Genomic DNA, 13,734 nt, shown 5'->3' on the forward strand with positions numbered 1-13,734 from the left:
CCAACTCAAATAGAAAAAAAAGGCTTCAAATTTTATTTGGCTTTTGCGTATGTAACAAAAATGCCCGAAGGCAGTCCTAACATTTGCTTGTTGGATGCAACAAAAAAAACACACTGGAAATCTGAAATAAAAACAGAAATTGTTGGAAATGCACAGCAGGTCCATCAGCAACTTGTTGTTGAGGGGCCTGCTGTGCATTTCCAGCATTTTGCGTTTCTACTTGCTCATTAGATACAAGTTTCACTGCTTCAGGTTTTCACGTAAGCAACAGAAACCGACTTCCATAGAAAACCATGCACTTCTTCAGTGTGCCAGTGCAGCCTTCGGTCGCCTGAGGAAGAGTGTGTTTGAAGACCAGGACCTCAAACCCGGCACTAAGCTCATGGTCTACAGGGCAGCAGTGATACCCGCCCTGCTGTATGCCTCAGAGACATGGACCACGTACAGCAGGCACGTCAAAGCACTGGAGAGGTACCACCAACGCTGGCTCCACAAGATCCTGCAAATCCATTGGCAGAATAGGTGCACCAACGTCAGTGTCCTTGCTCAGGCCAACATCCCCAGCATCGAAGCTTTGACCACGCTCAATCAGCTCCGATGGACGGGTCACACTGTCCGCATGCCCAATACGAGACTCCCAAAACAAGCGCTCTACTCGGAGCTCTGGCATGGCAAGAGAGCCCCAGGTGGGCAGAGGAAACGCTTCAAGGACACCCTCAAAACCTCCTTGAAAAAGTGTAACATCCCCACCGGCACCTGGGAATCCCTGGCCCAAGACCACACAAAGTGGAGGAGAAGCATCCGGGAAGGTGCCGAACACCTCGAGTCTCTTCACCAGGAGCAAGCGGAAGCCAAGCGAAGGCAGCGCAAGGAGCGCACGTCAACCCAAGCACCCCACCCACCCGCCCCTTCAACCACCGTCTGCCCCGCCTGTGACAGAGACTGTAGGTCCCGCATTGGACTCATCAGTCACCTGAGAACTCATTTTTAATGTGGAAGCAAGTCATCCTCAGTTCCGAGGGACTGCCTAAGAGGAGGAGTCAAGTAAGACTTACCGTTTCATTTGGGTGCACCAGAAGCAGATAGATACCAGGATACTTTTCAAATGTCTGAAAGGAGAAATTCACCTGCTCCATTTTACTAAGGGCCTCAATACACAACTCACCTAAAACAGAAAGTGAAAGTTATGTCTACACTTCCTTAGAGGGGTTATTAAAATAGATTTTCACTGTTCCAGAAGTTACGGAAATGGAAGACTCAAAATAGTTTGACAGGAAGACTGAATTGCAGCCAAAGTCTCAAATGATCCAAGCTCCAAGAATTTTAGCAATTCTGATCCTAGCTTCCTTCTCCTCAGTTTCCCAAATTATATCCCAACTGCTACTGCATGATCTCGCAGCCCATTGCTGTATCAAAATTCATGAAATAGCAGGTAGATTATTAGATATCCACCTCCTTCCATCTTGCTCTCCAGTTGATAACCAGCAAAATGTTCACAATAACTTCCATTTATATAGCGCCTTTAACATAGTAAAACGTACCAAGGCGTTCTCAGACAAAATTTGACACCGAGCCACATTAGGGCAGGTAACTGAAAGCTTGGTCAAACAGGTAGGTTTTAAGAAGTGTCTTATAGGAGAAAGGGGTAGAGAGGCAAAGAGGTTTAGGGAGGGAATTCCAGTCACAGCTGCCAAGGGCTACGGATATCAGGGATGCACAAGAGGCCAGAATTGGAGGAACCCAGAGTTCATAGAATCACACAGCACAGGAGGCGGCCATTTGGCCCATCATGTGCACCAGCTATTTGAAAGAGCTATGCAATGTGCCCCAATCCCCTGATCTCAATCTTAGTGGCAAAGAAGTCCATGTACTCCTCACACTTGTTGGAGGCAAGGGTGCAAGGGAGAGGGGTTTAAGGAGACAGTTGGTAATGGAGAAAAGCCTGGAGTGATATTTGTATTACAGGATGATCCTAGAGTAGTGAGCAGTTTTGGCAGAGAACACTGCTTAACGTGGTCCAGCCAGATCTGGCAATGAACGGCTAAGCCAGTCTTGCGGCATATACATTCAAGTCAGGATAAATGGTTCATTCTCAGACTGGCAATCAGTAACTAGTGGTGTTCCGCAGGGGTCAGTGCTGGGTCCCCAACTCTTTACAATCTATATTAACGATTTGGAGGAGGGGACCGAGTGTAACATATCAAAGTTTGCAGATGATACTAAGATGGGAGGGAAAGTAGTGAGTGAGGAGGACATAAAAAACCTGTAAGGGGACATAGACAGGCTAAGTAAGTGGGCAGATTTGGCAGGTGGAATACAATACTGGAAAGTGTGAGGTTATGCACTTTGGCAGGAAAAATCGTAGAGCAAGTTATTATCTTAATGGCAAGAAACTGGAAACTACTGAAGTACAAAGGGATCTGGGGGTCCTGGTGCATGAAACTCAAAAGGTTAGTATGCAGGTGCAGCAAGTGATTAAGAAGGCCAATGGAATGTTGGCTTTCATTGCTAGGGGGATAGAATATAAAAATAGGGAGGTATTGCTTCAGTTGTACAAGGTATTGGTGAGACCGCACCTGGAATACTGCGTACAGTTTTGGTGTCCATACTTAAGAAAGGACATACTTGCTCTCGAGTCAGTACAAAGAAGGTTCACTCGGTTAATCCCGGGGATGAGGGGATGGACATATGAGGAGAGGTTGAGTAGATTGGGACTCTACTCATTGGAGTTCAGAAGAATGAGAGGCGATCTTATTGAAACATATAAGATTGTGAAGGGGTTGGATCGGGTGGATGCGGGGAGGATGTTCCCGATGATGGGTGAAACTAGAACTAGGGGGCATAGTCTTAGAATAAGGGGCTGCTCTTTCAAAACTGAGATGAGGAGGAACTACTTCACTCAGAGGGTGGTAGGTCCCTGGAATATGCTGCCCCAAAAAGCTGTAGAAGCTACATCATTACATAAATTTAAAACAGAAATAGACAGTTTCCTAGAAGTAAAGGGAATTAAGGGTTACGGGGAGCGGGCAGGAATTTGGACATGAGTCTAGGTTCGGATCGGTCATGGCCCTGTGGGTAGCGGAGCGGGCCCAGGGGCCGTGTAGCCTGATCCTGCTCCTATTTCGTGTGTCTAATTCTGTTAGATTCAGGAGATGGTTCTGTGATAGTGGATTGGCGGTTAGGATCAGATCAGCCATGATCTTATTGAATGGCGGAGCAGGCTCGAGGGGCCGATTGGCCTACTCCTGCTCCTATTTCTTATGTTCTTATGTCTGCACCCCTTGGATTTAAGGGAATGAAGTTGGGGGCTGTAGCAGGGGAAATGGCCAGGGTGGGAGAAAGTAAATGATTTACTAGGAACAGGGGCATCAAAGGTGGATGTGAGGGAGTGATTGAGCAGGGATTTAGTAGACATTTCCTGCTTCACATTCAGTTAAATTAATTAATCCAATCTGGCTTGATTTCACTGACTTCAAAAGGCAATGAGAACATCTCTGACCATGGCAGTTCAAATTCAGAGCACGATATTTCTAAGACAGAATACAATTCTAATCCAAAATTTACTCAGAATGCGGAGTTCACTGATAATTTTTTTTAATAAGATGCAACATTTCACATTCATGGGAGGAGGCCATTCCGACGTGTGAAGTCTATAGAACTGCAGTACTTGTGCACTGCCATAATTTGTAATTACTTACTCAGGCGTTCATGAAGCAGTAGGTAAGGGTATTTGAGAATCTCCAGGATGGGGACCCGCAGGTTGTTCTCAAAGTCTGGTCCTGTGTACCCATGGAGCTGAATTTCCTGCTCATCCTCAATTAAAAACAGCTCATCATCCTCCTCCTGCTCTTCCTTCAGTGCATTTTCAAAATGTTCTATCAGGCGTTTAGTCTCTAGTTTCCACAAATTCTGCAAAATACAACATCAAATAATCAGGTTTCAGCAACCAAAAGGATTTGAATTTAACTCTTTAAAACATAAAGTTATTCCATTTTGAGACAATTAAACAATTGCAGCAAAAATAGCTCAGCACTGACACACGATGGGAATAGCCCACATGCTTCTCATACACTGAACTGCTGATCTCAACTAGAGATTTAGAGAGGTACAGAACAGAGGCTAGGCACATTGCTGTAGAGAGGCAAAGAAAATCTGATGGCAAAGTAACTCAGAGTTCTTCCTATTGCCTAGCGTATTAAGTAGCTTTGGCATGGACCTGCACACCACCTCAGCTAGAGAATGGTCCAGGAGTAATGAAAATACCCCCCACCCCAAAGATAGGGAGATGCTTCTAAGGTGTCCCAAGGTGCTTTATAGAAACAAAATAATCAGAGAAAAATGGAGATATTGGGAAACAAAAGCTGTGAAATTCATCCCTGTGCTGAAACAATAGACTATTAAATGGTACAATATCACTAATCTACTCCATACAATCCAACTTCACTGATAATTATACATGGACACGTGTTTTATCAAGTATAGATCCATTATTATACATGAATGCAACAAAATACACTGGTTGTGGCTTTGTCAAGTATAGATCCATCATTACAACAGAATGATCACTGCAAGCACTAATCAGTAAAACTGAATTCCACTATATCTCTGGCTCGCAGCTCTCGCTCCCCGCTGTGCTGGACTAAATCCAGAATTATGGTTCTCGTTTGGATTAGATGATCAAATGTGAGAGGTCGAGGCCATTGGGCTCAGTTAGCTACACTCCATGGCTTGGATTTTTTTTTCCCCACTTAAAAAGAAATACATCTCCAAATCTCTCATTTTCTTTCAATTCCAAAAGCCGTATGCTTCTCTAACTGCAGATCAATATTCAAGGTGGTGAGCAGAAGATCCTCAATCACCTATCTTCCAAACTCAATTCTTTGGCCAGTCATATTTGGCCAATACACCGTAGAAAGTCATGTCCATCGCAGGGACATCAATTGCTCTCAGCCCATTGTACTATGTCTTGGGTGTTCCTGTGGAGGTCCCACTGAATTCTGAATGGCATATCTAATTAGTTCTTCTGCTGTTCATTGCGCATCACCGGCTTCAATTTTTCTGAAGACTGGCTGCAATGACATCTTGCTCAACAAAGCAGCAGCAATTATGGAAGGTGCCTCAAATGGAGAGAATTATGTATTCCCTTCACCCATCTCAAACCAATGTCGTGTATATCAGCTTCTTTTTGAATTACAGCACACAAGGGGCAGTTTTTGCTGGCCTGGTATTCTCAGTTGACCACTGGGTTTGCTCTGAGGCTGAACTTGGTTAGTGCTAGTATCCTTAAGGGCCTGGGTTTTCTCCAAATCATTGGAGGGGGTGGGAACTTACCCCCATTGTCCTCCATATCAATCGATGCCTATTTTCCTCCGAGTTGTATCCTCTTGCAGGCATGTTATGCACTTAGTCCTCCCCAAATACTCCTTCCCTCTTAAGGTTTACGACCTTTCCAAGTGCAAATTCTGTAACTTGCTGACCAGGTCCCAGCCACCCATACCAATACTGAACCTGAATAAGACATCTTATGGTTATCCTCAGCTTAGCCCTCACCTCTAATTAGGTTTACATGATTTTTTGATGTTACAGGAAACTTTGAGTTATCCGGAGGTGAACCATCCGGCAAGCTTGAGCCACCGGCAAAAATCAGGAGCCGTTTTTTATTCTTTTCGTTTCTTTTCTTTGCTTTTTTTTCCCCCCCAGTCAAGCACTGCAAGGTCTGTAGCTATAGCAACAGCTACAGACGATTGCAGCTGCACCCGACTGTTTGGAAGCTGTTGCTAAGCAACAGTGTTTGTTGTCAGATACGGAGATGAAAATCTCCATAGCTTTCAACATTAACTCTGGAGTGTCCGGCAGTTTTGAGGGAACGGCAGCAGCTCGGTCCCGTCGGTGCCGAATAGCACAAAGTTTCCTGTACTAATGATTTGTTTAGTCCTGCCTCAGGTGTTCGACTGTTATGAACTTGCACTCAATCTTGTAGTATTGTTATTCCAATGTATATAGTGCAATGTTGAAATCGATTTCCTTTTCTTTATTTTATTTTTCTTTGTATTTTTACTGGTTGCCCCCATGTTGTAGCTTTTGTTGTTTAATTCAAAGATTCTTAAAATGAAGAAAAAACATGAAATTTCTGAAGAATATAGCTGTTCAATACGGACATTCTTAAAATTTAGTGAAATAAACAAGCACTTAAGTTAGACCAGTCAAGCATTATGGGGGAGCAAGCGACAAGCAATAGGCTCATACCCATAATATTACCACAATAAGACCTGTACCCAATCTTGAAAAACTAGAGCTGTACAAACAAAGCACCTTACCTTCCATTATCAGCCATGAAGTGATCATCCAATCGTGTGTGTGTGTGTTTTGAGTTTTTTTTATGTTTATCTAGCCACACTTTCTACTGCAATGAGTAAGTAACAGCAGAGAAAACACACAATGACCGGGATTGTTGCCATGAAGACTGTAGCGTACTAATAAGAAATATATTTAAATAAAAACACAGTTCTGCACACACCGCCGGGCTGACTAAATTATCCTTTATTCATTTTTAGCAATCTAGGGCAAGGTCTGTCCAGAATTGAGTCATAAGTATCAAGTGCTCCCCTCCAACATACAGGAAACTTTCTGGTATCCGGCACGGACGGGACCGACGTGGTGCCGGTTCAGCAACAATTCCGGATAACCGAACGCTGTAGTGAAAGATACGGACCTTAGAGCTCCGTATGAAGCAACAAACCCTGTTGCTTAGCTTCAGAAGAACGTCCACAAGTTGCAAGGGTCTCTGTAGCTTAGCAACAGCTGCAGCCAAACCCTTGCCTTCCTCAATTTGTTGCTGTGCAAGTAATAAAAGTTAGCTGAAACCGACTCCTGAATTTTACCGGTTAACCGACATTTCTGGTTATTTAGGGGCCGGTTAATCGAAAGTTTCCTGTAGTTATAGTCAGGAAGCCCTTCTGCCTTAAACTGTCTGCAGATCTCCCCTAATGGCTCATGGAATTTAGCCTGTAACAGCTGAGCTGTACAGACCAGGACGCTTGCAGGCTCAACGTTCTCTGTATTTCATGCTGTGTATAGAAGGTATGACATTACACCCTTCAAAACATTTATATTCAAAGATTATAGAAATTCATAAGCAAAAACATTTAAAAAAATACACAAGGTTTTGGCTCGCACCCAGGTCTATGCCTTGTGCAGCAAATGTCACCTTGCGTTTACTAGCGCAGATTTCAAGGAATTCACATTAGGCTACATCCGTCAAGTTATAACATTAGCTTCAGATTAACTCTTTACATTACCTTGTGTACCGACGGGAGTTTATCACGTGCATGGTGATACCCTACCACACATTCCAGGCAATAACAAAGATCCTCATTGGCGGCTATTAATTCCTGTGGAGGGAGCTCCTCGGAACTGTAGCTGTGCAGAAACTCGATTGTTGAACAGCCTTGCGGTGTGCACCAACGACAAGTGCTCATCTTACCTACTTGAACATGAAAAACAGAATTAAACCATAGTGCAGTAGGCAATGTGTGATAGTAGTTAGGATCGTCCGCACACGGTGTAAAAGTACAATACACATAACGCTACTGTAGGAATATAGTCACGATAACTTTAAACAAGCAATAAGCATAGCCAATTACGAAACCGCTCGTGTCAGCTGCAGGAGAGGACAGCATCACTTAATTAAGAGAATATCCTGCCTGTCACAATAACAGGTGTGCTTTTAATTGTTTCGAACGAATATAATACTTCCAGTAAACAGTGTTCAAAACCCCAAGGGCTGTCTGGAAAATAAGCAGCACATATTGTAGAAAGAATAGTAGACTGTACTTCATTCAATCAAGGTGTCCTGGGCTAAAATGCTTTCTGATGTTAGAACTTTGCAAGGTTAACGTCCATTCCTACCTTTTCACACCTTGACTGCTCTAAATTAAACTCACTGCTCTTGGTGCATGTATTTAAATATTTTCCTTCCTTCCTCACTCAAAGATCATTAGTTTCGGTTAATACTGCTCTTTAACCAACTGCTAGGTGCGCAGGTGTGGCTGGATCCATCAGTTCCATCCCCGTCAACTTTCTGCAGCGCCCCCTCCACCACAGAGGCATAGGAACTGCCGTGCACAGCTTCCCCACAATAGCACAGTAGGCATAACTAGTCCATAATGTGAAGAACAGGATCTCCAAGAAAACTGGGAGAAGGTCTGCACAAGCCATCACAAAGAATTTCAAGAAAAGCAAAGATTTGGAACTCCCGTATATAGACTAGTTATTTTAAATAAACATACACAAGAGCAGGGAGGCTATGCTTGAACTGTATAAAACACTAGTTAGGCCGCAGCTAGAATACTGCGTGCAGCTCTGGTCACCACATTACAGGAAGGATGTGATTGCACTAAAAGCCCATCAATGTTAGCCTTATCCAATAGACAGTGCAATCTCCTGAGCCAACCACTACAATCATTTGTATTCACCCATGGAGGAGGGAAAAAAATTAAAATTATACTTTTTATCCGAGTCACTCTTACATTAAAATTACAAAGAGTAAATATTACATTCAGCAGTTAATTTGCATATAAATATCGTACTGATAAGCATTACCATCTTACTTTGCTGGGGAAATAAAGAACTGGTCAACGTACAGGGTGATCAAAGAAACAGTGCAGCTATACATGACTAATATTAACAATTTAAATTACATAATTATAGCACAATGGTAAAACTTAAACTCAATTAAATGAAAGTGTAAAATCTTTCAAGTGCATTTATTAATTACACGGTGAACATGTTATGATGTTCAGTTATGATATAACACGTTCAGTTATGATTCTGACCCCTACAGTGGTGGTAAACTATTGAGCCAGCTTCTTGCTGAAAAAGCGATGCATGTCTTTTCAGTTGCTCGGATCTTACCAACATTCGCAGCTACTGATCACAGTACAGCTAGTGCCTCGATTGCTTGTTCAGCTGAAGAATCTTGGCGCATGCCCAGTTTCTAAGTAACTGAGTGGAGGTGGATAATTTGTTCGTCTGAAGAGTGAACAAGTCACCGCGGTGTGCAGTTTTTAAGTACTAAAGTTACATCCTCAAAATAAAGACACTAGTCACTTCTGGTTAATATTCTAAATGCCCCTTTTTAAATGGCTAGAAGAATTTTAAATAGCTTGCTAATTAAACTGATGGGGGATTTTTGCCACCTTTACAAAGAAATGTACAGAAAAAGAACACTTGGCCTTACCTCAAGGGTATCCATTTTAATTAAACTGCTAGAAAATTTCAGATTTTGCTTCCAACTGCCCAACAATTATCCCTTAAGGCAACTAGCTCCACAATTTAAATATTTCCTACACCCCAACAAGGTATAACAGCTGTTGGTGTTTATTATAAAGAGGTTATTTAAATTGTTAGTGAACGGTTTGTGAGCATTGCATACATTAGGCTCTGAACAGTCTAGCAATTCATAGTTTTTGCACTAAAAATAAATTATCCAATAATTGAATTAACCAACATAAATAATAGGAAAGAGGGAATTCAGTGCTAAAAATTGAATTATTGGATCATTTGAATTAAACTTTGAATTAAGATGTATAGACTATTTCATCCATTGCCACCAAAATAACAAGGCTGATCATCATTAAACACACCTATTACTAGAAAAATTAAGCCCCTCGCAAAATTTATACCACAGGAGACTCTTCGCCTCGGATTTTGTACCAGCCTTTTGCAGGAAAAGATGCAGAAGCTGTGTCTCAGGTTGAACCTGAAATTCTTGATTCTCAAACAGAATCGATGTAAACACAGTTTAATTACTCATTGGGAAATCACAGGCAACAGTTCCTGGAGTTTGGGGGCTGAACACTTGGGCTCAGGTAGAGGGCACTTTATTCTGCACCTTGACCTGGAAGTGCTTGACGTGCCTGAAATGGAAAGTGTCTCGTTGCCTGGCACAAAATTCACTACAACAGTAAGATACACTGGAAACCAAAGCTCGTTGTAGCTCACATGAAACTTACACCCTGCAATTGGACAGCGTCATTTTTATATTTTGTTAGGATGAAATCTCTACACTATTGAGCAACAATTTGTGCTCAGTTCTCCAACTTTAGATGGCCTGGAACCTTTTATCACGTGAACAATCGTTTAAAAAAAACAGTAAACAGTCTTAACAAAAGCCTACTACAGACAGTAACATGGCCTATTTAAAGCTGGCTTACAGCTAGCTCGCATCACAAGCTTACATCACAATACTGTTCACTGCACATCTGCTCAGGAAGAGCCTTCACCACACCACAAACAAGGTAACGAGACAAAAAAGTCAGACAGCACAAGGGAGCCCAATTAATGCAAGCAAGTGGAATGACAAGATCACTGCAGATTAATGACTAGATCTACTGAGGCTCGTTAATTTGCACCCCCTCCTCCCCCCAACACCACTACTCCTAGTTTTAACAGCACTGCTGATTAAACTAAACAGAAACAAAAAAATGTTGAACTTAAGTCACATTTTAAAGTGTCTGATTTTTTATAAAAAGGGACGGTGTTGGAAGAAAAACATTCTAGAGGTCCTAACATGAATTCAGTTTGGTAAATTCAATCTAGTTCATTGCAGACAGGTCTGCTACAAAAAAAAAATTATGTGCTCTTGCACAGACAGGTCATATGATTTTGGGGTTTTCTGTGAAAAGGAAATGTCATTCTGCTGCAGTATGGAATGGTCCTCTCACACTGTGGCCCAGACTTTGAGTGAGCTTTCGCATGCAATACCCACTTCTGCATTACTGAGCAGGGGCTATATATAAAAATCACAGTCCCAGAGGAATGCCACCCAAGTGAAGACTGACAATCTCCCAGAGCTGCTCTGAAAAAATTTTTACCATCGAGAAGCAAGACCATCTCAGGACTCACACAAATGTGCATATCTCATGCCATCAGGTCTCCAGAGCTCATCAGCTTTATATTCGAGTGCCAGTGGAGAGCTGCTTGTGTGCTGGTGATGGCACACCTTTAATAGAAAAACCATCTTTACTCTGACACCTGCTAACAGATGTTTTCAACATTGTGAAGGTCTAAAGCAGTTTGTCCTCAGCTAACTGGAGAACAAAGTTTCTCCCTCCCACATTTTCTACACGCGTTTTGTTTTTTAAATTTGGATTCCAAGAGCTTGGTGTCCACGAGGTGAGAAAAATATATTACTGGCAGATCTAGATACAATGGGGGAAATGGGCCTACATCTGGCAGATGCCATTTAATATAGATAAATGTAGTGTTGTGCACGTGGATAGGGCCACCGCCAAACACTTGGGCACCATGCAGAGTTTTGCGCTCATAACTAGTTTAGATGGCAGGAATTGTATCTTTTCAGAGAGTCACAGACCTATGGAGCAAGTTGCTGGCTCGCACAGCAAGGGTGGATTGGCTGCAATCATTCAAAATGGAGCAGGACAAATTCCTGAGTGGGGCCGACGTAAATACAGATAGGTCGGTCGGTAGGATATTGGGGGATGTGTGTCTGCCAGTCTCCTGGAACCGGTTTGACTTCCTTTTTGGACTTAAGTGCAATTTCCCAGAGTGTTTTTTTTTCTAAATTGGCCTACAGTTTTTTGCCTGTCCCAGAAGATTGCTTTGCCAGTGGTGGTCAGGGGCAGGCGGGGCGATGGGTGGCGGTGCATAAGTTGTACGATGACAGTATGGGGCAGGCTCAATGGACCAGTTGGTCGTCTTTTGTCTGCATGAGCCATGCGGCTAAATGGGGTTAGACTGGCAGCAGAGCAGTTGACCCAACTTCACCTGGGTTTATAAGGATATTTTTACATTGCTCATTGGCTGCCCCTAGTTTTAGGCACTCACCTCATCAAAAGTTTGTACACATCAACAGTTTATGTTTCAGAACATTTGGCAGAGAATCGCATCTTCAGATAAGGCACTTCCCCTTCAGGGAACGATGATAATGGGCAGAAACTACTCAGAAGCCAGCTCAAGTGTGTCATTGGCATAGTCCCAGAAACAGGTTGTCTGCCTTTCCCATTTAAAGAGATCATTGTTCACATAAAAAGCTTTCTTTCTTGGGGGAGGGCAGGAGTTTGAAGCTCTAGACTTGACAAGTAGAAAGGTAATTGCGATGTTCATGACAAAGATTTGTAAGTCAGACTCATCAAAAAATATTCCGTTCTCACTCATCTCCTGCAATATCTTAGTGTACCACAGCACAGGTTTAATATATGGTTGCAAACACACAAAAAAAATAGAATATGTATTAATAGTATAAAGGAACATAATAAAAAGGAACTATTTCTCAGTAAACCATCCTCTATCTGTAAGCAGATACTTTTGCAATCTAGTCCGATATTAACTTGATGTAAAAAGTTAAAACAAAAAATTATTTCTGCCACGTTAACATGAAGCCAAATTAAAAAACTGGGCAGCAGAAGAGTCCAATCAAACAGCTTAGAAGTAGGTACGTGTGTAACTTAAAATACAAAAGCAGCTATCTGGGAGTGTGTTCAAAGCTGCAGCAAGCACAAGGGGCTTGGACGTCTGTATAAACTGTTCAAGCTGTGCTCTTGTGGTTTATGAAATCATCGGAATCCCTGGGACCCACTCCTATCCATCTGTTCTATGCACCCGATAGAACTGGAGCCCTGCAACAGCAGAAACGTGCCCAGTCCTGTACAATACTTGTGTCGGTCACTTGTCAACTACTGCAATTCAGCTCTCGGGAAGTTTCACAGACATAAATATATACATATATATATATATATATATATATCAGTATTCATCAGTCTTTCCTGTCTCCTCTCACACAAAAGGCAATTCTTACCCAAGCTGTGTTAGGTGTAACACATTCCTTTAACACACATGTGGAAGATTCTTCCTCATGTAAATACACCAAAATTCTGACTACACATTTGTTCAGTGTGCACCACATCTATAAACAGCCAAAGAAACAGAGGGTAAAGTGATTGCAAATGGACTGCCTTTTTCACCTGATGTTACAATCCATCTCTGTAAAACATTAGGTCATAAGATGGCCTGCAAAAGTGATATAAAATGTTGAAACATTTGGTAGCATATTACTTACCTTTCTGAATGCAAGGGATGCTAATTTGTATCTTGAGAAGGAGAATCATAGAAATTTACAGCACAGGAGGCCATTCGGCCCATCATGTCTGTGCTGGCTGAAAAAGAGCTATCCAGCCTAATCCCACTTTCCAGCACTTGGTCCGTAGCCTTGCAGGTTACGGCACTTCAAGTGCATATCATAGTACAGGAAACTTTGTGCTATCCGGCACCGAGCTGTTGCCGTCCCATCAAAACTGCCGGACAAACCAGCGGCGGCAGGCAGCGAGAGGCGGGACCTGTGGGAGACTCGGCGGCGAGGTACAAAAGGCGGCAGCGGGGCCAGGAGAGGCCTCAGAGCAGCGGCGGCAGGCAGCGAGAGGCGGGACCTGCGGGAGACTCGGCGGCAGCGAGGTACAAAAGCGGCAGCGAGGCCAGGAGAGGCCTACCAAACTCCAGTCTGCGAGCTCGGTAGTTGCAGGGAGGTAAAAAGTAATCGGGGTGTGACGTCACCAGGGAGCAGGTAAGTGATTGGTTGGTGAGTATTTCTCTCTTTTCATTACAAGCTTGAATTCTGTGGTGTTAAATTTCTAGGGGCTCTGTTGTGGTGAGGACAGTTGGTAAATAAAGCGCCCTAGAGTATACCTGTAACTGGGGTATTGAATAAATTTTTAGATT

The 13,734-nt window shown here is 42.8% G+C and overlaps 1 protein-coding gene across 1 annotated transcript in view; it reads right to left on the reverse strand.

Annotated features, from left to right (window-relative positions):
- The window catches only part of setx (senataxin), a 51,518-nt gene extending 43,189 nt beyond the window's left edge, over nucleotides 1–8,329 (reverse strand). The window contains exons 1-3 of the mRNA XM_085965523.1: nucleotides 7,299–8,329; nucleotides 3,699–3,909; nucleotides 1,056–1,165 (exon numbers count right to left, since the gene is read on the reverse strand). Of these exons, the coding sequence (XP_085821649.1) occupies nucleotides 1,056–1,165; nucleotides 3,699–3,909; nucleotides 7,299–7,478 (501 nt within the window). The 5' untranslated portion in view covers nucleotides 7,479–8,329. The remainder of the gene's footprint in view (nucleotides 1–1,055; nucleotides 1,166–3,698; nucleotides 3,910–7,298) is intronic.
- Nucleotides 8,330–13,734: the final 5,405 nt, after the last annotated feature.

This window comes from Somniosus microcephalus, chromosome 23, assembly GCF_052327205.1.
Source record: "Somniosus microcephalus isolate GS21.2 chromosome 23, FLI_Smic_1.0, whole genome shotgun sequence".
Lineage (NCBI taxonomy): Eukaryota > Metazoa > Chordata > Chondrichthyes > Squaliformes > Somniosidae > Somniosus > Somniosus microcephalus.